The sequence below is a fragment of the Procambarus clarkii genome, chromosome 71 (genome assembly GCF_040958095.1).
Source record: "Procambarus clarkii isolate CNS0578487 chromosome 71, FALCON_Pclarkii_2.0, whole genome shotgun sequence".
NCBI lineage: Eukaryota > Metazoa > Arthropoda > Malacostraca > Decapoda > Cambaridae > Procambarus > Procambarus clarkii.
In genome coordinates this window covers 2708165-2731014 of record NC_091220.1, presented here as the reverse complement: position 1 = coordinate 2731014, position 22850 = coordinate 2708165, and the positions used below count along the sequence as shown (strand labels likewise).

The 22850-nt window shown below is 36.4% G+C and overlaps 1 protein-coding gene across 1 annotated transcript; it reads left to right on the top strand.

Moving 5' to 3' along the window:
- The first annotated feature begins 7363 nt into the window (after nucleotides 1-7363).
- On the top strand, nucleotides 7364-21037 carry LOC138356192 (uncharacterized). Its single transcript, XM_069311921.1, has 3 exons — nucleotides 7364-7538; nucleotides 8324-8491; nucleotides 20886-21037. The coding sequence occupies exons 1-3, from the start codon at nucleotides 7364-7366 to the stop codon at nucleotides 21035-21037; spliced, it is 495 nt and encodes a 164-aa protein (XP_069168022.1).
- Nucleotides 21038-22850: the final 1813 nt, after the last annotated feature.

Sequence of the window (22850 nt, the reverse complement as noted above, 5' to 3'; positions counted from 1 at the left end):
GCGTTGGGGACGCCGTGTGTTGTGTTGAGGGCGTTGGGGACGCCGGGTGTTGGTTGAGGGCGTTGGGGACGCCGTGTGTGTTGTGTTGATGGCGTTGGGGACGCCGTGTGGTGTGTTGAGGGCGTTGGGGACGCCGTGTATTGTGTTGAGGGTGTTGGGGACGCCGTGTGTTGTGTTGAGGGCGTTGGGGACGCCGTGTGTTGTGTTGAGGGCGTTGGGGACGCCGTGTGTTGTGTTGAGAGCGTTGGGGACGCCGTGTGTTGTGTTGAGGGCGTTGGGGACGCCGTGTGTTGTGTTGAGGGCGTTGGGGACGCCGGGTGTTGTGTTGAGGGCGTTGGGGACGCCGGGTGTTGTGTTGGGGACGCCGTGTGTTGTGTTGAGGGCGTTGAGGACGCCGTGTGTTGTGTTGAGGGCGTTGGGGACGCCGTGTGTTGTGTTGAGAGCGTTGGGGACGCCGGGTGTTGTGTTGAGAGCGTTGGGGACGCAACTGGGTGGTGTAGTGTAGTGGCGTTTGGACGCCTGGTATGGAGTGTGGTGTTGTGGAGTATATGGTGGAGCAGGGGCGCCAGGTAGTGGTCGGTAAGGTGAGTATCGGCGTAGCAAGGTCGGTGCGTTAGGACGCAGGAAGTGGTTGTAGGGATGTGTGGCGTTATATTGAGGTCATCAGTGGTTGGGATGACCAGAAGTGATGGTGTGTCGGAGTGGGTAAGTCGTATGGATAAGATGAAATGTGGATAATTGCAGGAGTTGGTGGCTGCAGTAGGCGAGCCAAGTCGATATATCTAGCAAAACTCATAAAAGACTAATAAAAATTCATTATTCTCATTAAAATTTTCGTTAATTATGTCGGAGTGGGCAAGTCTTATGGATAAGATTACAAGGTAGAATTTCAAAATTTCAGGTGTTGGTGGTTGCAGTGGGCGAGCCGAGTAGATATACTAATTTCTTAGTAATATAAGATATACTAATCTATATACTATAGATATATAGTAATATACTATATAATATACTATATACTATATAAGATATACTAATTTCTTCTTAAGTTGTTACAGGAATCTCGCTAGAGGCGAGCCAGTGGCAGTATGATGCTTTAGTGACATTCGTTGTGAAATGATTTTAATGAGGTATTTATTGTGATAATGTATGTGTATGTATATACTGTATATTACCTCATCGACACCATTACTGAGTGTTAGGCTTGAGAAGGTCCCCCGGGATCATGTCACAGAGCTTCAGGTAGAGTAGAAGGGAAGCCATGAGGCTACACTCAGTAATTCTAGAAAAAAAGGGGGAGGAAGTGAAGCCAACGTGACGTTATAGGCGAAATTCGCCCCCTGACATCAAAGCAGCGATAAGGGCCAGCTGCAATGGTTTTGCGCGGCGCTCAGGCTATATACGGGGAGAGAGTAAGGAGCCGAGGGGGTGTCATGTAATAATGGGATCGAGCCAGGGGGCTCCAAGGGAATATTTTACAGGAACAGCGGTCGGGAAGGTGTGAATACAGGTGGACACACTATGGGCAGATGGGCCTAGAGTAATGTGCTACAGCTGTGGTGAGCACAGCAAGGAAGGATGACCAGATAGCTATGAGGTATCTACAGCGTTCTGGCATTGGTGCCCTGGAACGAGACGTCAGCACAGACCCGAGGGAACATGACCCCTAGGGTAGGAATCTCCGTTGCTCTGGAGGCCAGGATCACGTTAGCTCAGAGCAACGATGGGACATTGACAACATTCACCAGGCTGGACAGCCTGGGTTTTGTGTGGGTCATGGAGGATCTATGACCTAGCAACCATGGGGCACGAAGACAAGAGAAGTGATGCTGCCAATTGTGGAGGAGGCCAGTGGAACATTGTGTGATCATTGTAAGCCCTTATGTCAACAGTACAGGGCAAGATGTTAAATTATTATTAACTTGTTACTAAGGATGAAGAACCTTAGATATATATGTGTTGTGTATATATTAATGACTAGTGTCATTTCTGTTTAAGTGCCAGCATTCTGGTCCATGTAATTTTATGGTTATGTTTGTATGTAATTATATGTCAGCAGTTTAGGTATATGTGCATTGTTGGAGATGGGAAAAATTATTACAGACTATTTTACCTGTGCTATGATGTGAATATAATGTATATGTTGGCGAAGTGTTGTGAGTCATGTCGGGGAAAATTTTAATTTATTTCATCGTGTGTATGATGAACTTATTGGATGATTTTTTAGTTGTACACATATGGTGGGTGCATCCTCCAGGTCCTTGCACTAATGGAACCATTGCAATGATGCATATGGGGACATATGCGTGTTTAAGGAGGGGAGTGGTGTTGTAATCCACAAGTTAGTAGGAATTATTAGCTAGAGAATCATTACTACAACACTTAACGAATGATGATTGGAAGTACATGTTAAGTAGACAGACTATGAATCACATATCTAAGAAAGGTCAATGGATTAAGACCGAAGCTGTTTAGCCAAATTAATAATTCCTGGAAAGAGGAATTATTCTTCGTCAGGCTTCTAGGAACAAGATTACCGATTCTAGGGATAAGGTTAATCGGATTATACCTGCCTTGAGAGGTGGGGTGAAATGGTTGAGGTAGATGTCTGACTGGAGTCAGTCTGATTGTGGGAGTTGAACTGAGAAGTCCTCTGGATTTCCGTTTGCGGCAGCAACGAAGTGTAGCAGACAGCTATGCGAGAACCTGATGTGATCTTAGTGACCAAGTTAAGTCTGCAGTATGTGAGTATTGAATGAAAGACTAACCGGGTGTGGAGCGTTATAGTAATCATTCCGTATTAGGGACTTAGGCGGAAGTTACGAGTGTGGGTGGTGATCGCGGAGGTCAAGTGGTCTATGGGTATTGGAAGTGTATTGACCTAATAGAGTATGTTAATATGTTATTATTTGTCAGAGTCTATTCTTGTAATTAAATGACAAAACCCGACGGCCTTTAAATACCTTCCATATGTTCATTCATTGTGTTCCAGTACAAACCTAGTGGTACGCCTCAAGGGTCTGGTGTGTGTAGGAGTACACGGTGGTAGTAACGGTTGCTGAGGCAAGGTGTTATGTGTTGTGTAATCGCTGTGTTCGGAATGAACCGGGGTTCAGCGTCACGACACTTTCCATATAATTGGGGATAGAGTTTCTTGGGAAGCTTAATCCTGTATCCTGCTTCCCGTCAATTGAGGGGATTTACTCAGAACATAGCAGTTTTTTATTATTATTATTTTTATTTTTACATGCAAGCATTGATATATGTTACAATAAAAGAAGAAACAAATACAACATAGAACAAAGGTACAAAGCACAAAGAACACATATGTACACAGACAGAGGAGCAAATCAAGAGAAGACCAGCCAGAAGGGCTGACCACAAAACAAAAATGCATATACAAACATAACACAAATATAAACACAGCGGAAGACAAACATAGGGGAAAACCCCAGAACAAAATGCACACAAAACAAGCCTACTAACACCTCAAACACAGACAGAGAGGCACTAACACAAAACGAGAAACATGCAATAATAAGAATAATAGCAATAAAGGAAACAGATCTGCCATAACAAACGGGAGGCAAAACAAAATGGCAAAACAGAACAAAGAGCACAACCCTTGGCTCGAACACGCCAACAGCCTGAAGGGCACACAATATGACATAAACAAGCGCACACGACATCCACAACCAAACACACAAACGCAGAGGAACCGCACACCCACCCTCCAGCCATACAAAGAAAACCTACAACACAAACCAGAGCATGCAGGAACCGGGAAACAAATCCCACCCCACCCACTCACACACACACCCCATCCGCACCCAACAACCACGCATACAACAGGAAACACAGAATACACAGAAATCATTTGCGAGGAACAACGTGAGAAGTGTACTTCTCCGGGAAAAAATCGTAAGGATATTTCCTCTTGTAAGCTTCCCAGACCAAATCTTCAAGGTCGGTAGGGTTTTTGATCAACCTGTCCTCTTAAAAAGAACGTCAACAGTTGCCGTTTGACTCTACGGCTGTTTTTGGACGTTATTTTGTCTTAAACTACGTCTATTTTCGCTTCCATGGACTATCTCTTGTTATACAATGAAATACCACACTCTTATTATTCTATAACTCACTGACTATGCTCTGATATATGTTCTTCAAGTAAAAATACATATATTTTTGCCTTAATTAGGCCATAATCCAGAAAATTCCAGCCCATCGATCTTTATATTTAGGAAAACATCTAATAAATTTGGAAATGAATTTTTCGTTCGCCGACAGTTGCCTGTTACTATTTAGTCTTTTATGCTTTAATGTCGCTGGTCATTGTGACTTTCCCAGGATTTATATATGTTTTGTAGTAGCATTTAGTCACACTACAGTAATTTAACTAATGGGAAACCTTTATGGTCGTAGTAAATTAGTAATAATCATTTATCAAATAATAAATTAGCAAACATGTACAACTTCTTATGTTACGACTTTTCGGGTAGGCCGTTCTGTTTGTTTACAACCCCAATGTTTCAAAAAACACAATACTTTTAATATAAAAGTGATTAAGTATGCTCTAATACATGGTCCTCAATGAAAATTATGTTTTTTTTTGTTAACTTGTCCATAATGAATATGATTCGTTACTGTTGATCTTTATATTAAGAAAAACATCTAAGAAATTTGGTATTGAATTTTCGTTCAAATAAAGTTTCCAGTTATTATTTCCTAGTTATCCTTAAATGTAGTTGGTCATTATTTTACTGTTATGTATATAGAAATTTAGCATTATGCATTTATAATACAGAACAATTTGGTCGTTCCACTGCCTCATAATTATATAAAATACATTGTGACAAATACTTGATAATTAAAATCAGAGTTTTTTGACAACTATAAAAAATCCTGTGAAATCATGCCGTTTTGAGTTGTCATACGCTTCTTAGTAAATAATATTGTGTAATGTTTGGCACAATTTATGACTGTATTTACAAACTGTTTAGGTATTAATGTATTCATTTTTTTTAATGTGTAATATGTTACTTAATCCTAAACTTCTTTTGCAACATTTATATCAGTTATAAATAATTGTCGCAAAACGGCGTATGAAAAAATAAATTTCCCCAAATGAAATTAGTGTATCGGCGATCGAGCGGCCATATTTAAAAGTGTATACTCTTGTCACTGTTCTGACATTAGTTTTCGATGTACGTATTTCATTTTTGTACCAATGTGTTCGCAATAGAATGTTCTACAAGAACATAAGTATAAAACGTCACATAAGGATGTGTTCGACCGGCAACATATATAAAAACTACGTCGATTATACTCGTCGTGTCAATAATACAACTGTTTTACCACGCTGATTCAATGCCATACTGTTTTCTCAAATAAGCTCTTCGGCTATTAGAGAAAACGTAAATTTTATGGCGAACATTTGTAAACTATCCCCAAGTAGATCTGATCGAAATTGGAATTTATACAAATATTTATTCTCGTGTTGCCCGCCAGTGTCATCCTTGAGTACCCAGAAACGGATATACAGTAAAAACTAGGCTAACTCATCCTAATCCTTGCACAAGCCCTCCAGAATTTCTTTATTGAAGATCAGCAAAAAATTATTGCGCAGCTCATATTATACAGTTTAAGAATGAGATTTCCTTGTTCTAAAGGAATGAAAATAACACTGCCTTAATCTCAGTCGATTAAGGCAGTGTCTGGGAAGCTCCCGGTGCCCGTGCCTGGTGCTCGTGCACCAGGCACGGGCGATAGTGTACGTTTAATTGTTCTTTTAGTGTAAATAACGGAATAAAATGTAAGACATAGTCTGCAGATCTTTTTCCAGATGTCTTTTATTTTTTTTTCCTAAAGAAAACTAAGATATTGCGAATTTTGCTTAACAAGTACATTAATTATTAACTTTTTGTCGTTATTATTGTTATAATTAAAAGAATTACATCTTGTTTTTTGCTTTTGTACAAAACATAGTCTAATAACCACAGTTCGTTGCCCCTAAATCAACACAACATAACCAGTTTACTCATGTCATCGCCCCTAAATCAACAAAAACAACCAGTGTATTATTGTAAATAATTATATCTTATGATTTCTTAGCAATGGTAAGACATTTTTAAGATTCTAACCTTCGTAAGAAGGTATGCTCGTATACGAACTGAACGACCGAGCTTCACAACAAAAACATGGCCACATGAGTTGGATTATTCCGGTAATATTGAACTACTGTTCATTGTTATTAGTTTAACAATACTGTTAGGGAATGTCATAAGAGTTAGGGAATGTCATAAGAGTAGTCACAGGGCACCTAAAGATACCCAGCTTCTGGGTACGGGATCTTTGCCCGAAACGCTATGCGTGCTAGTGGCTTTACAATAATAATAATAATTTATTTAGGAAAAATATATACATAGATGCAGAGTTACAGTACAAACATTCTGTTTGATTTATAGATAGAGGTAGTACATACAATACCTAAAGCCACTAGTACGCATAGCGTTTCGGGCAAGATTGTAAAATCATCATTATTCCTATTTTCTCTCTTAACCCCCAGTGTACCTTCTCGTATATTAATAAATAAATAACCAGGGTTTTTTATGCGGCTGTGCTGAAAGCCTGACGTAAAATAAATCACTGTGTCGGAGAACAGGAAGCTACAAATTAGGCTTATATTGAGGTTCCCCCCTCCCCCCTTTCCCCCCAATTACAGGTTTGTCTAATTACCACAAGCTACACAAGCTTCACAAAGCTTCCTGGCAATACGTTAGTAATGAATAAATATGATATGTTAGGCTGACCTAACCTAACCTAACCTAATCAAGCCTAACCTAACCAAAAATAACCTAACCAAAAATAACCTAACCAAATCTAACCTAACTTAACCAAACCAAACCAAACCTAACCTAACCTAACCTAACCTAACCTAACCGATGCTTGGATCGTCGACTTGATTTGGTGTCACCATTTCTTTATTTTCGTCTAATTTCTTTATAAAAAGATACTTTTTCAGATTAAAATTATGTTTTTTCGTGTTGTACATTCAGTATCAACATTATAATGAGTAAATATATCTTATTTATTCATTACTAACATATTGCCAGGAAGCTATGTGAAGCTTGTGTAGCTTGTGGTAGCTTGTAATTAGACAGACCGCCAATTACTGGTGGAGTAAATCAGCCTAGCCTACTTCTTCCTAGCATAACCTAGTCAACACTAGCCAAGCCTAGTCTACCCTTGCCTAGCCTAGCAAACAGCCCTTGAACCCCCTACTGTTAAGACTCTGCTCTCTGACTGTACCTATGACACCTATTATTAATTTCCTTCTGTATCTTTAGCTCCAGTATGTTGTTATATTATGCTGTGCAAATTTGGGACCTGGCCCTCTAAAGTCTCTAAGCTACAAGGTGGTGGTTATCAAGTTGCTGTCATCTATTTTAAGGTCGGCAATAGAAATACCACAAAGGGCATGCTACCAGGAAGTGGTCTGTCAAGCAAAAATGTTAATAATCTCACCGAATTGTTTTATCTTGGTAATTATTATTATTATTATTTTGCATAAGCTAACAATGAAAATCATAAAACCTGCATGTTCCTTTGTGTTGGCAATAATGAAAAGCATTTACATAGTACAGTAGTTTAGTTCATATATTATGCATCCCATATCCATGTTGTTAGCGGTAGTGGAAATGGTTGCAGAGGCACATAATTAATTGGCTCCGGGACTGAACCAAGCAATTCATTTTAGCTAAGCAAGTTTCAATCTTGATGACCTAATTACATAATTCCATACACATCACCACATTGACAAGGGGCTCGAGACCGACCATGAGTACAGATTTTAAATTAAGCAACTGACATGTGTGGAGAGCTAGTGTCACAATTGATATGTTTATCTTGCACACTGCCTCCATCCAGTGGACAGCGGTGGATAGGTTACAATCACTTAGTTACTACATACAGTTAGCAAACTGGTGATATTTGACCAAGATTTCTGGCAGCAGATCATTTTGAATGAAATATTTCCTCATATCTTGAACATTTGTTATATAATTATCCGAATTCACATATCTTTTTTTACTCCACATAGTGGAGGAGGGTGTGCAAATAATTTTGACACACTTTACTTTGCATCAGGTCTATATCATCAGATAATGAGACTTCCTTTACATATGGGTACCAAAATTCCCATAATGACATAGTTCTTCATTGCTGCCAAATTTCACATTTCAGTGTTTCTTTCAATTAAAGTTTTTTGGAGGACATATTTTGTAATGATGATACCATATTAAATTTACGCATGTTTCTTAATTTTCAGCATACATGCAGGACAATGGATCAAGTGTCAACAAGATACCAACAAATAATATAGATGCCCAAGAAGATATCAACATCAGTGAGGCAAAAGAAAAGAATGGGGAGCAAGAGCTTAAGTTAAAGAAAATGAAGAAAAAACGAAGACTGTCTGAAGATTCAACTATTAAAGGTAATAAAAACTCATTCTTCGTTTTTTAAATTCAAAGCAAAACTTGTATATATTTTAGACAAGTTTTTAGGTTCCACAATTACATTACTGATTTGTTGTATAAAGTAGTTGTATTTTATACAGCTGATGAGTCACAATAATGTTGTCCTAACCACACACAAAAAGATGAAAATACAAAGACGTTTCTGTCCGTTCTGGACCACTATTAATTCAATTGTTAGTTGTATTATACTTGACTGCTGATATAGTTTATTTCATGTATTCCAGTTCACAGTAATATTAAAATTAACATCAGAGCCTGACGGCTCAGTGGACAGTGCTCTGGGTTTGTAATCCTAAGGGTCAAGGTTCTATTTTTATTAGATGCTGAAACAAATGGGCAGTTTCTTTTGCCCTGATGCACCTATTCACCTAACAGTAAATAGGTACTTGGGAGTTAGACAGCTGATATGGGCTGCTTACTGGGAATGTGAGTGTTAAAATTAGGATTAAGGACTTGCCCAAAAAGCTATGCATGCTAGTGTCTGTTCAAGAATGTAAGAAATCTTTTATATATATATATATATATATATATATATATATATATATATATATATATATATATATATATATATATATATATATATATATATGTATGTATATATATATATATATATATATATATATATATATATATATATATATATATATATATATTAGTATATTTTGGTAGCAGTCTTTCCTGTAGACATATATTATTAAATATGACCGAAAAAGTAAGATTAATAATTCTAACACGAATTTTCTCAATCTTTCGTACATTTCTTTTCACTCTTGGAGGTAAATCAAAAATCAATTCTCCAAAATTCATTTTTATTTCTAGTCTGACGCGACACGAGTACGTTTCGTAATACTTTTTACATTTTCAAAGACTTTAGTTCACAAATACACAACTGAATAGAACTTACGCATCTCCGATTTTATATCTACATTTGAGTGAGGTGGAAGGGGTGATGTGGCATTAACACAAGACAGAACAAAATGTGGCATTAATAGGGTATTAATTTCATCAACACAAGACAGAACAAGAGTATTAATAGGGTATTAATTTCATCAACACAAGACAGAACAAGAGTATTAATAGGGTATTAATTTCATCAACACAAGACAGAACAAGAGTATTAATAGGGTATTAATTTCATCAACACAAGACAGAACAAGAGTATTAATAGGGTATTAATTTCATCAACACAAGACAGAACACGAAACAATGGATATTGAATAGAAGTGTTTGTAGAAAGCCTATTGGTCCATATTTCTCGATGCTTCTATATTGGAGCGGAGTCTTGAGGTGGGTAGAATATAGTTGTGCAATAATTGGCTGTTGATTGCTGGTGTTGACTTCTTGATGTGTAGTGCCTCGCAAACGTCAAGCCGCCTGCTATCGCTGTATCTATCGATGATTTCTGTGTTGTTTACTAGGATTTCTCTGGCGATGGTTTGGTTGTGGGAAGAGATTATATGTTCCTTAATGGAGCCCTGTTGCTTATGCATCGTTAAACGCCTAGAAAGAGATGTTGTTGTCTTGCCTATATACTGGGTTTTTTGGAGCTTACAGTCCCCAAGAGGGCATTTGAAGGCATAGACGACGTTAGTCTCTTTTAAAGCGTTCTGTTTTGTGTCTGGAGAGTTTCTCATGAGTAGGCTGGCCGTTTTTCTGGTTTTATAGTAAATCGTCAGTTGTATCCTCTGGTTTTTGTCTGTAGGGATAACGTTTCTATTAACAATATCTTTCAGGACCCTTTCCTCCGTTTTATGAGCTGTGGAAAAGAAGTTCCTGTAAAATAGTCTAATAGGGGGTATAGGTGTTGTGTTAGTTGTCTCTTCAGAGGTTGCATGGCTTTTCACTTTCCTTCTTATGATGTCTTCGACAAAACCATTGGAGAAGCCGTTATTGACTAGGACCTGCCTTACCCTACAGAGTTCTTCGTCGACTTGCTTCCATTCTGAGCTGTGGCTGAGAGCACGGTCGACATATGCGTTAACAACACTCCTCTTGTACCTGTCTGGGCAGTCGCTGTTGGCATTTAGGCACATTCCTATGTTTGTTTCCTTAGTGTAGACTGCAGTGTGGAAACCTCCGCCCTTTTCCATGACTGTTACATCTAGAAAGGGCAGCTTCCCATCCTTTTCCATCTCGTAAGTGAAACGCAGCACGGAACTCTGCTCGGCGGAAGGGCGATGACCGACGAGCGAGTGTCCCAGTTTTGGAGCTTGCCTTCTCCCATGGCGTATGGGGTTCGCGCCCCTGCGTCTTCGGGTTGGTTCGTCTTCCGGCTGTGGCCTCCTCCGGCACCAAGCCCGGGCGTTCGCGCCCGCTGTGATCCGCTCCGAGGACATTATCAGGTGGGGAGTTTGACTGGGGCAGTACATCTGTCAAATGAGAACGCAGGTGTCCTAAGGCCTGCTCAGCGTGGACAGAAACCTCGCGTAGAGCAAAAGGGCATTACCAAAGAAGGTCACTACCAAAGATACCTTACAAGCAGAACTTATTGCAGAAGGAGGAAAGAATCGAGGCAATTACAGAAGCACCATACTGTCCCCCGAGCTTAAAGCGGCAGCTAAAAGCCTTCGTGAGAACAAGGAGATAGTTGTCAGGAGAGGTGACAAGTCGCCAATATATGTCATTCTTAAAAAAGACGAATATCTGGCGAAAATGAACATCATACTCTCTGACCAAACTAAGTTCCAAAGGGAAACGAAGGACACTACAGCCGAATTAAAAGCAAAGGTCAACAGACTGATCGAAACTGTGAACGCCAAGAAATCCGGACTCCACCTGCCAAAGATCATTGGAGAATATAAACCTGGATATGCGTATGGAAATGTCAAGACACACAAGCCTGGAAACCCACTTCAGCCAATCATTAGCCAGATACCCACACCCACGTACAGACTGGCGAAGCGACTCAACGGCCTGCTGACTCCTTATGTTCCTTGCGCCTTCAGCCTGAAGTCTCCAAAGGAATTTGTTGACTTACTGCGGGGCACACGGACCACAGGGATAAGAGCCTCGTTGGACGTAGAATCGCTGTTTACCAACGTACCTGTGGACGAGACAATCGGAATGATAGCCGACAGAGTGTATCGTGATCCAGCCTGTACTCCTCTTGACATACCAGAAAATATTCTGAGGAAACTACTCCAAGCTTGTACTAAAGAGGCACCCTTCTTGAGCCCGGATGGGCACATGTATAAGCAAGTAGATGGGGTCGCCATGGGTTCTCCCCTAGGTGTCCTGTTTGCAAACTTCTACATGGGTACCATCGAGCAAAAAGTCTTAGTCGACATGAACTTGAAACCGGCCATATACTGCATGTATGTTGACGACATTTTTACACAGGTACCTGATGTCAGACATCTGCAGGAGCTGAAGGAGGCATTTGAGCAGAGTTCCGTGCTGCGTTTCACTTACGAGATGGAAAAGGATGGGAAGCTGCCCTTTCTAGATGTAACAGTCATGGAAAAGGGCGGAGGTTTCCACACTGCAGTCTACACTAAGGAAACAAACATAGGAATGTGCCTAAATGCCAACAGCGACTGCCCAGACAGGTACAAGAGGAGTGTTGTTAACGCATATGTCGACCGTGCTCTCAGCCACAGCTCAGAATGGAAGCAAGTCGACGAAGAACTCTGTAGGGTAAGGCAGGTCCTAGTCAATAACGGCTTCTCCAATGGTTTTGTCGAAGACATCATAAGAAGGAAAGTGAAAAGCCATGCAACCTCTGAAGAGACAACTAACACAACACCTATACCCCCTATTAGACTATTTTACAGGAACTTCTTTTCCACAGCTCATAAAACGGAGGAAAGGGTCCTGAAAGATATTGTTAATAGAAACGTTATCCCTACAGACAAAAACCAGAGGATACAACTGACGATTTACTATAAAACCAGAAAAACGGCCAGCCTACTCATGAGAAACTCTCCAGACACAAAACAGAACGCTTTAAAAGAGACTAACGTCGTCTATACCTTCAAATGCCCTCTTGGGGACTGTAAGCTCCAAAAAACCCAGTATATAGGCAAGACAACAACATCTCTTTCTAGGAGTTTAACGATGCATAAGCAACAGGGCTCCATTAAGGAACATATAATCTCTTCCCACAACCAAACCATCGCCAGAGAAATCCTAGTAAACAACACAGAAATCATCGATAGATACAGCGATAGCAGGCGGCTTGACGTTTGCGAGGCACTACACATCAAGAAGTCAACACCAGCAATCAACAGCCAATTATTGCACAACTATATTCTACCCACCTCAAGACTCCGCTCCAATATAGAAGCATCAAGAAATATGGACCAATAGGCTTTCTACAAACACTTCTATTCAATATCCATTGTTTCGTGTTCTGTCTTGTGTTGATGAAATTAATACCCTATTAATACTCTTGTTCTGTCTTGTGTTGATGAAATTAATACCCTATTAATACTCTTGTTCTGTCTTGTGTTGATGAAATTAATACCCTATTAATGCCACATTTTGTTCTGTCTTGTGTTAATGCCACATCACCCCTTCCACCTCACTCAAATGTAGATATAAAATCGGAGATGCGTAAGTTCTATTCAGTTGTGTATTTGTGAACTAAAGTCTTTGAAAATGTAATAAGTTTTGCGAAACGCGCTCGTGTCGCGTCAGACTAGAAATAAAAATGAATTTTGGAGAATTGATTTTTGATTTACCTCCAACAGTGAAAAGAAATGTACGAAAGATTGAGAAAATTCGTGTTAGAATTATTAATCTTACTTTTTCGGTCATATTTAATAATATATATATATATATATATATATATATATATATATATATATATATATATATGTCGTACCTAATAGCCAGAACGTACTTATCAGCCTACTATTCAAGGCCCGATTTGCCTAATAAGCCAAGTTTTCGTGAATTAATGTTTTTTCGACTACCTAACCTACCTAACCTAACCTAACCTAACTTTTTCTGTTACCTAACCGAACCTAACCTATGAAGATAGGTTAGGTTAGGTTAGGTAGGGTTGGTTAGGTTCGGTCATATATCTACGTTAATTTTAACTCCATTAAAAAAAAATTGACCTCATACATAATGAAATGGGTAGCTTTATCATTTCATAAGAAAAAAAATAGAGAAAATATATTAATTCCAGAAAACTTGGCTTATTAGGCAAATCGGGCCTTGCATAGTAGGCTGAGAAATGCGTTCTGGCTACTAGGTACGACATATATATATATATATATATATATATATATATATATATATATATATATATATATATATATATGTCGTACCTAGTAGCCAGAACGCACTTCTCAGCCTACTATGCAAGGCCCGATTTGCCTAATAAGCCAAGTTTTCATGAATTAATTGTTTTTCGACTACCTAACCTACCTAACCTAACCTAACCTAACTTTTTCGGCTACCTAACCTAACCTAACCTATAAAAATAGGTTAGGTTAGGTTAGGTAGGGTTGGGTTGGTTCGGTCATATATCTACGTTAATTTTAACTCCAATAAAAAAAAATTGACCTCATACATAATCAAATGGGTAGCTTTATCATTTCATAAGAAAAAAATTAGAGAAAATATATTAATTCATGAAAATTTGGCTTATTATGCAAATCGGGCCTTGCATAGTAGGCTGAGAAGTGCGTTCTGGCTACTAGGTACGACATATATATATATATATATATATATATATATATATATATATATATATATATATATATATATATATATATATATATATTTTTGCCTATATATATATATATATATATATATATATATATATATATATATATATATATATATATATATATATATATATATATGTCGTACCTAGTAGCCAGAACGCACTTCTCAGCCTACTATGCAAGGCCCGATTTGCATAATAAGCCAAATTTTCATGAATTAATTGTTTTTCGACTACCTAACCTACCTAACCCAACCTAACCTAACTTTTTCGGCTACCTAACCTAACCTAACCTATAAAGATAGGTTAGGTTAGGTTAGGTAGGGTTGGTTAGGTTCGGTCATATATCTATGTTAATTTTAACTCCAATAAAAAGAAATTGACCTCATACATAATGAAATGGATAGCTTTATCATTTCATAAGGAAAAAAATAGAGAAAATATATTAATTCAGAAAAACTTGGCTTGTTAGGCAAATCGGGCTTGCATAGTAGGCCGAGAAGTGCGTTCTGGCTACTAGGTACGACATATATATATATATATATATATATATATATATATATATATATATATATATATATATATATATATATATATATATATATATATACATACACATATATATATGTCGTACCTAGTAGCCAGAACTCACTTCTTGCCCTACTATGCAATCCCCGATTTGCCTAATAGGCCGATTGATTTACTTTATTTTCAATAAATTGTTTCCAATTAGTTTATTTGAATTATAATTATTATATTATATTAGGAACATAAATTATTGACTTAGTTGTGTGAGTATAGGTTACGTTTAGATAGGTTAGGTAAGGTTGGTTAGGTAAGGTCATATATCTACGTTAGTTTTAAATCAAATTTCAAAAAATTAACTTATAAATAATGAAATGGAATGATTTATCATTTCATAAGAAAAAAATGAGAAAAATACATAAATTCAGGAAAACTTGGCTTATTAGGCAAATCGGGCCTTGCATAGTAGGCCGAGTATGACGTTCTGGCTACTAGGTACAATATATATATATATATATATATATATATATATATATATATATATATATATATATATATATATATATATATATATATATATGTCGTACCTAGTAGCCAGAACTCACTTCTGAGCCTACTATGCAAGGCCCGATTTGCCTAATAAGCCAAGTTTTCATGAATTAATTGCTTTTCGACTACCTAACCTACCTAACCTAACCTAACCTAACTTTTTCGGCTACCTAACCTAACCTAACCTATAAAGATAGGTTAGGTTAGGTAGGGTTGGTTAGGTTCGGTCATATATCTACGTTAATTTTAACTCCAATAAAAAAAAATTCACCTCTTACATAATGAAATGGGTTGCTTTATCATTTCATAAGAAAAAAATTAGAGAAAATATATTATTTCATGAAAACTTGGCTTATTAGGCAAATCGGGCCTTGCATTGTAGGCTGAAAAGTGAGTTCTGGCTACTAGGTACGACATATATATATATATATATATATATATATATATATATATATATATATATATATATATATATATATATATATATGTCGTACCTAGTAGCCAGAACGCACTTCTCAGCCTACTATGCAAGGCCCGATTTGCCTAATAAGCCAAGTTTTCATGAATTAATTGTTTTTCGACTACCTAACCTACCTAACCTAACCTAACCTAACTTTTTCGGCTACCTAACCTAACCTAACCTATAAAGATAGGTTAGGTTAGGTAGGGTTGGTTAGGTTCGGTCATATATCTACGTTAATTTTAACTACAATTAAAAAAATTTGACCTCATATATAATGAAATGGGTAGCTTTATCATTTCATAAGAAAAATATTTGAGAAAATAAATTAATTCAGGAAAACTTTGCTTATTAGGCAAATCGGGCCTTGCATAGTAGGCCGAGAAGTGCGATCTGGCTACTAGGTATGACATATATATATATATATATATATATATATATATATATATATATATATATATATATATATATATATATATATATATATATTTCATTTATTTATTTATATACAAAAAGGTACATTAGGTTTGTGAGAATACATAGCATAGTATTTACAATTTTGTAAAGCCACTAGTATGCGCAGCGTTTCAGGCAGGTCCTTTATCAAATAGATAATTTTAATTAGGTAAATTCTAGCAGAATTAATAAAATAACAAAGACATTGCAAGAAAAAAAATGAGATGAGAGAGAATAGTAGGTATATTAAAGCCCATTGGTATATTAAAGCTCTGATTGATTACACTGATAGCTTGATTGGTAATTTAAACAAGATTAATAGACACCATACAGCAGATTGACAGCACATATAAGAAGACAGCAATGATAACAATGGTAAAGATGTTCGGATTGGGTACATAAAAATTTGGAGATTGGGTAGCAATAGATACAGTGCAATTTTAAAGCAAAATGTAAAAAACTATGAAGATGAAATTAGGTACTTTTTTGTATTGTTTATGAATGACGCAAAAGTTGGACAGCTTTTAAATTCAATAGGGAGTGAGTTCCGTGGACTGGGTCCGTTTGTTTATATATATATATATATATATATATATATATATATATATATATATATATATATATATATATATATATATATATATATATATATATATGTCGTACCTAATAGCCAGAACGCACTTTTTGGACTACTATGCAAGGCCCGATTTGCCTAATAAGCCAATTTTTCCTGAATTATTATATTTTCTCTATTTTTTTTCTTATGAAATGATAAAACTACCCATTTCATTATGTATGAGGGCAATTTTTTTTTATTGGAATTAAAATTAACGTAGATATATGACTGAACCTATCCAACCCTACCTAACCTAACCTAACCAATCTTTATAGGTTAGGTTTGGTTAGGTAGCCGAAAAAGTTAGGTTAGGTTAGGTTAGGTAGGTTAGGTAGTCGAAAAACAATTAATTCCTGAAAACTTGGCTTATTAGGCAAATCGGGCATTGCATAGTAGGCATAGAAGTGCGTTCTGGCTACTAGGTACGACATATATATATATATATATATATATATATATATATATATATATATATATATATATATATATATATATATATATACATATATATATATATATATACATATATATATATATGTATATATATATATATATATATATATATATATATATATATATATATATATATATATATATATATATACATATATATATATGTATATATTTTTTTTTTTTTTTTTTTTTTGAGATATATACAAGAGTTGTTACATTCTTGTACAGCCACTAGTACGCGTAGCGTTTCGGGCAGGTCCCTGGAATACGATCCCCTGCCGCGAAGAATCGTTTTAAAATCATATCATATATAATCGAATCATATATATATATATATATATATATATATATATATATATATATATATATATATATATATATATTAGTATATTTTGGTAGCAGTCTTTCCTGTAGACATATATTATTAAATATGACCGAAAAAGTAAGATTAATAATTCTAACACGAATTTTCTCAATCTTTCGTACATTTCTTTTCACTGTTGGAGGTAAATAAAAAATCAATTCTCCAAAATTCATTTTTATTTCTAGTCTGACGCGACACGAGCGCGTTTCGTAAAACTTATTACATTTTCAAAGACTTTACAAATACACAACTGAATAGAACTTACGCATCTCCGATTTTATATCTACATTTTAGTGAGTTGGATGGGGTGAGGTGGCATTAATAGGGTATTAATTTCATCAACACAAGACAGAACAAGAGGTGGCATTAATAGGGTATTAATTTCATCAACACAAGACAGAACACGAAACAATGGGTATTGAATAGAAGTGTATGTAGAAAGCCTATTGGTCCATATTTCTTGATGCTTCTATATTGGAGCGGAGTCTTGAGGTGGGTAGAATATAGTTGTGCATTAATTGGCTGTTGATTGCTGGTGTTGACTTCTTGATGTGTAGTGCCTCGCAGATGTCAAGCCGCCTGCTATCGCTGTATCTATCGATGATTTCTGTGTTGTTTACTAGGATTTCTCTGGCCATGGTTTGGTTGTGGGAAGAGATTATATGTTCCTTAATGGAGCCCTGTTGCTTATGCATCGTTATGCATCAGAGGCTTATGCATCAGAGGATACAACTGACGATTTACTATAAAACCAGAAAAACTGCCAGCCTACTCATGAGAAACTCTCCAGACACAAAACAGAACGCTTTAAAAGAGACTAACGTCGTCTATGCCTTCAGATGCCTTCTTGTGGACTGTAAGCTCCAAAATAAACAGTATATAGGCGAGACAACAACATCTCTTTCTAGGCGTTTAACGATGCATAAGCAACAGGGCTCCATTAAGGAACATATAATCTCTTCCCACAACCAAACCATCGCCAGAGAAATCCTAGTAAACAACACAGAAATCATCGATAGATACAGCGATAGCAGGCGGCTTGACGTTTGCGAGGCACTACACATCAAGAAGTCAACACCAGCAATCAACAGCCAATTAATGCACAACTATATTCTACCCACCTCAAGACTCCGCTCCAATATAGAAGCATCAAGAAATATGGACCAATAGGCTTTCTACAAACACTTCTATTCAATACCCATTGTTTTGTGTTCTGTCTTGTGTTGATACTTTTAATACCCTATTAATATCCCATCTTGTTCTAATGCCACATCACCCTTCCCACCTCACTCAAATGTAGATATAAACTCAGAGATACGTAAGTTCTGATCAGTTGTGTATTTGTGAAGTCCTTGAAAATGTAATAAGTTTTACGAAACGCGCCCGTGTCGCGTCAGACTAGAAATAAAAATGAATTTTGGAGATGTGATTTTTGATTTACCTCCAACAGTGAAGCGTAATGTACGAAAGATTGAGAAAATTCGTGTTAGAATTATTAATCTTACTTTTTCGGTCATATTTAATAATATATATATATATATATATATATATATATATATATATATATATATATATATATATATATATATATATATATATATATATATATATATATATATATATATATATAACTGAAAACTCACACCCCAGAAGTGACTCGAACCCATACTCCCAGAAGCAACGCAACTGGTATGTACAAGACGCCTTAATCCACTTGACCATCACGACCGGTCGTGATGGTCAAGTGGATTAAGGCGTCTTGTACATACCAGTTGCGTTGCTTCTGGGAGTATGGGTTCGAGTCACTTCTGGGGTGTGAGTTTTCAGTTGCATATTGTCCTGGGGACCATTCAGGCTTGTTCGCATATATATATATATATATATATATATATATATATATATATATATATATATATATATATATATATATATATGCAATTGACGATCACAAAACACTGATCATTTTATGCGGAAAATACATATATATATATATATATATATATATATATATATATATATATATATATATATATATATATATATATATATATAAAAGAAAATATATAAAAAAATCCAACCTGAAGTTCATGCCTTCTTTACCCAACAAAGTCTCATCCGTTTATCAAAGAATTTTTAAATATATTTTCATATATTGATTTATTGGGGTTCTATTACATGGCCAGGAAGAATTTCAGATCCGGATTAACATTAAGAAATATTTTTTGTACATTTATATAGAACAATTTCTTTAGTATTTTACCATCCATGTATTTAAAAGCAATTATGAAGTTAGAAAGTGTAGCATAGGCTCCTCGCACAACATTCTTTATGTGGTCCTCAGGTGATACTTTTCTATGTAGAACCATCCCTAGATCTCTTTTTTTTTATTAGAATTTTTTAAGGATTTCTCACATAATTTATAGGTTGTGTGGGGTCTATGTTCTCCTATTCCACATTCCATAACATGACATTTATTCACTTTAAATTCCATTTGCCAAGTGGTGCTCCATACACTTATTTTGTCCAGGTCATCTTGAAGGGCATGCCAATCATCTAAGTTTCTTGTTCTTCCTATTATCTTAGCATCATCAGCAAACATGTTCATATAATTCTGTATTTCATCTGGTAGATTGTTTATGTAGACAATGAACATCTTCGGTGCAAGATCTGAGCCCTGTGGTACTCCACTTGTAACATTTCTCCAGTCTGATACATTGCCTCTGATTACTGCCCTCATTTTCCTATAAGTCAGAAAAGTTTTCATCCATGTTAGAAGCTTACCTGTCACCCCTCCAATATTTTCCAGTTTCCGGAACAACCTCTTTATGTGGAACTCTATCAAAAGCGTTTTTTAGGTTCAGATAGATGCAGTCAACCCAACCATCTCTTGCCTGTAAAATCTCTGTTGCTCGATCATAGAAACTGAGTAAATTCGATACACCGGATCTTCTAGATCAAAAACCATACTGTCTGTCTGATATTATATCATTTCTCCCCCAGTGTTCTACCCATTTAGTTTTTGTTATTTTTTCCAATATTTTGACTATTACACTTGTCAATGATACAGGTCTATAATTGAGTGGGTCTTCTCTGCTGTCACTTTTGTAGATTTGAAGTATTGTGTTTGTGTGTGTAGCATGTGCATTAATTCAAGTAGAGTGGCTGTGTGTTATCTGTAGCTGCAGCTGTAGAGAAACAAAATTTTTGTTTAATGAGGATATATATTTTATTCAGGTTTTCCTTATTTTCAGTTCACATTCAGGAAAATCAAAATAGGAAGATCAGGGAAGCGAAAGACAAGAATGTAGAGCAAGAGGATAAGTCCTTGAAAAAAATGAAGAAACATCGACTTTCTCAAGATACAACTGTAACAGGTAATCAAAACTCATTCTTCGATTTCTAAGCAAAACTTGTACTCACCTAGTTGTGTTTGCAGGGGTTGAGGATTGGCTCTATGGTCCCGTGTTTCAACTGTCAATCAACTGGTGTATATATTCTTGGGCCATTCCTGCAGTTTGTCCAGTTTTAGTTATAAATTTTAAAGATTTAAAAATTGTAAAGTAATATAAACTTAATGGTAATTTAAGTAATGAAAACTTATTGAAACTTAAAGTAAAAATGAACTAGAATAATTAATAACAATGGATGACCAATAAAAGTCAAAAAGCAATTATGAAATCTATAAAATGAATAGCTTACTTACTATAATATAATAAGTACACTATAGTTTAATATTAAAATTACACTAAAACACTAAAACAAAATGTGGTAGATTAAATTGAGATACACTCAGGTACACTGGATGATAAAGTTTATACTAGAGGACACAGGCAAAGCCAGTGTAATATGGAACAAGGAAGTAAAAAAAGAAAAAAGAGACAATAATAAAGAAGACCCATTTTTTTTTTTTAAGTTAAAACCTTTTGGAAGGAAAGGCACAGCTAAAGTACACATTGGTAGTTAAATGAGGTTATAATTTGAACTCTGGTTATTCAGCAGCTATCCCACAGTCATTCAGGAGAATTGAGGTGAGCTTCAGTTGTTATAAAATAGGTTTTTCCAGTGTCAGTCCCCCAAGCTATAATTGTATTGTCTCCCACAAAACAATGTTTAATTACAGGGGAATTTTTCCAGAAACCCCGCAGTTTAAATAAGAGATTTTGTCTGAACCTGGTCAGACATTTATTCACATAAACATTTGATTTACTAGAGAGTACAGATTTGAAAAGGTCTGACTTGCGGAAGCAGCTATCTAGTTTAACTCAAATTCTCCTGTTATTTATACCCTCCTGTTGATTTGATACCCACTCTATAAGCTGATTTGATGTCACTAGTTTTGATTGAATATTTTGATCATATCTTGGATATTTTGATCTTTGGGGAATATATTTCCATATTTGGATCATACCTTGGATCATTTGATCTTGGGGGGAAAGACCATCATGCATTCATTCATTAATTCATGATGGTCTTGGGAGAAGTTTGTGAATGAATGAATGGAGGTTTTGGGGAGGCTTCAAGTGTGCTTTTTGGACCTGGCGAGTCTTTGGTTCCTGTCCCATCTCAAGAATATCTGATCATATATTCAAAGCTCTTTTTGTTGTTTGGCAGTCTACCAGCTGTCAACTATTTGTTGTGATGTATTTTGTTAATATATATTTTGTTTAGAATATACTGTATGGAAACCAGGGATACAAATATTGTATAGTTACAAATATAAAAAAAAAAAAATTAAATATAAAGTACTTGTTATATATTCTCAAAATAATTATTAAATAAGTGTGCAATGAATTGATGTGTGCTGTATTTGCAGAGCATCAAATCATGTAGATGGTAGGGCAAGTACCTTGAGGGGCTTCCGGGGCTTAGCGTCCCCGCGGCTCGGTCGTCGACCAGGCCTCCTGGTTGCTGGACTGATCAACCAGGCTGTTGGATGCGGCTGCTCGCAGCCTGATGTATGAGTCACAGCCTGGTTGATCAGGTATCCTTTGGAGGTGCTTATCCAGTTCTCTTGAACACTCTGAGGGGTCTGCTAGTTATGCCCCTTATGTGTAGCGGAAGCGTGTTGAACAGTCTCAGGCCTCTGATGTTGATAGAGTTCTCTCTCAGAGTACCTGTTGCACTTCTGCTTTTCAATGGGGGTATTCTGCACATCCTGCCATGTCTTCTGGTCTCATGTGATGTTATTTCTGTGTGCAGGTTTGGGACCAGCCCCT

Bases quoted from the DNA above. Each gene is read 5' to 3' on its own strand.
- LOC138356192 (XM_069311921.1), top strand. From the start codon at position 7,364: ATGCTGTGCAAATTTGGGACCTGGCCCTCTAAAGTCTCTAAGCTACAA. The intron at 7,539-8,323 runs GTAATTATTATT...CTTAATTTTCAG, and splicing joins CACCGAATTGTTTTATCTTG to CATACATGCAGGACAATGGA. The intron at 8,492-20,885 runs GTAATAAAAACT...CCTTATTTTCAG, and splicing joins TGAAGATTCAACTATTAAAG to TTCACATTCAGGAAAATCAA.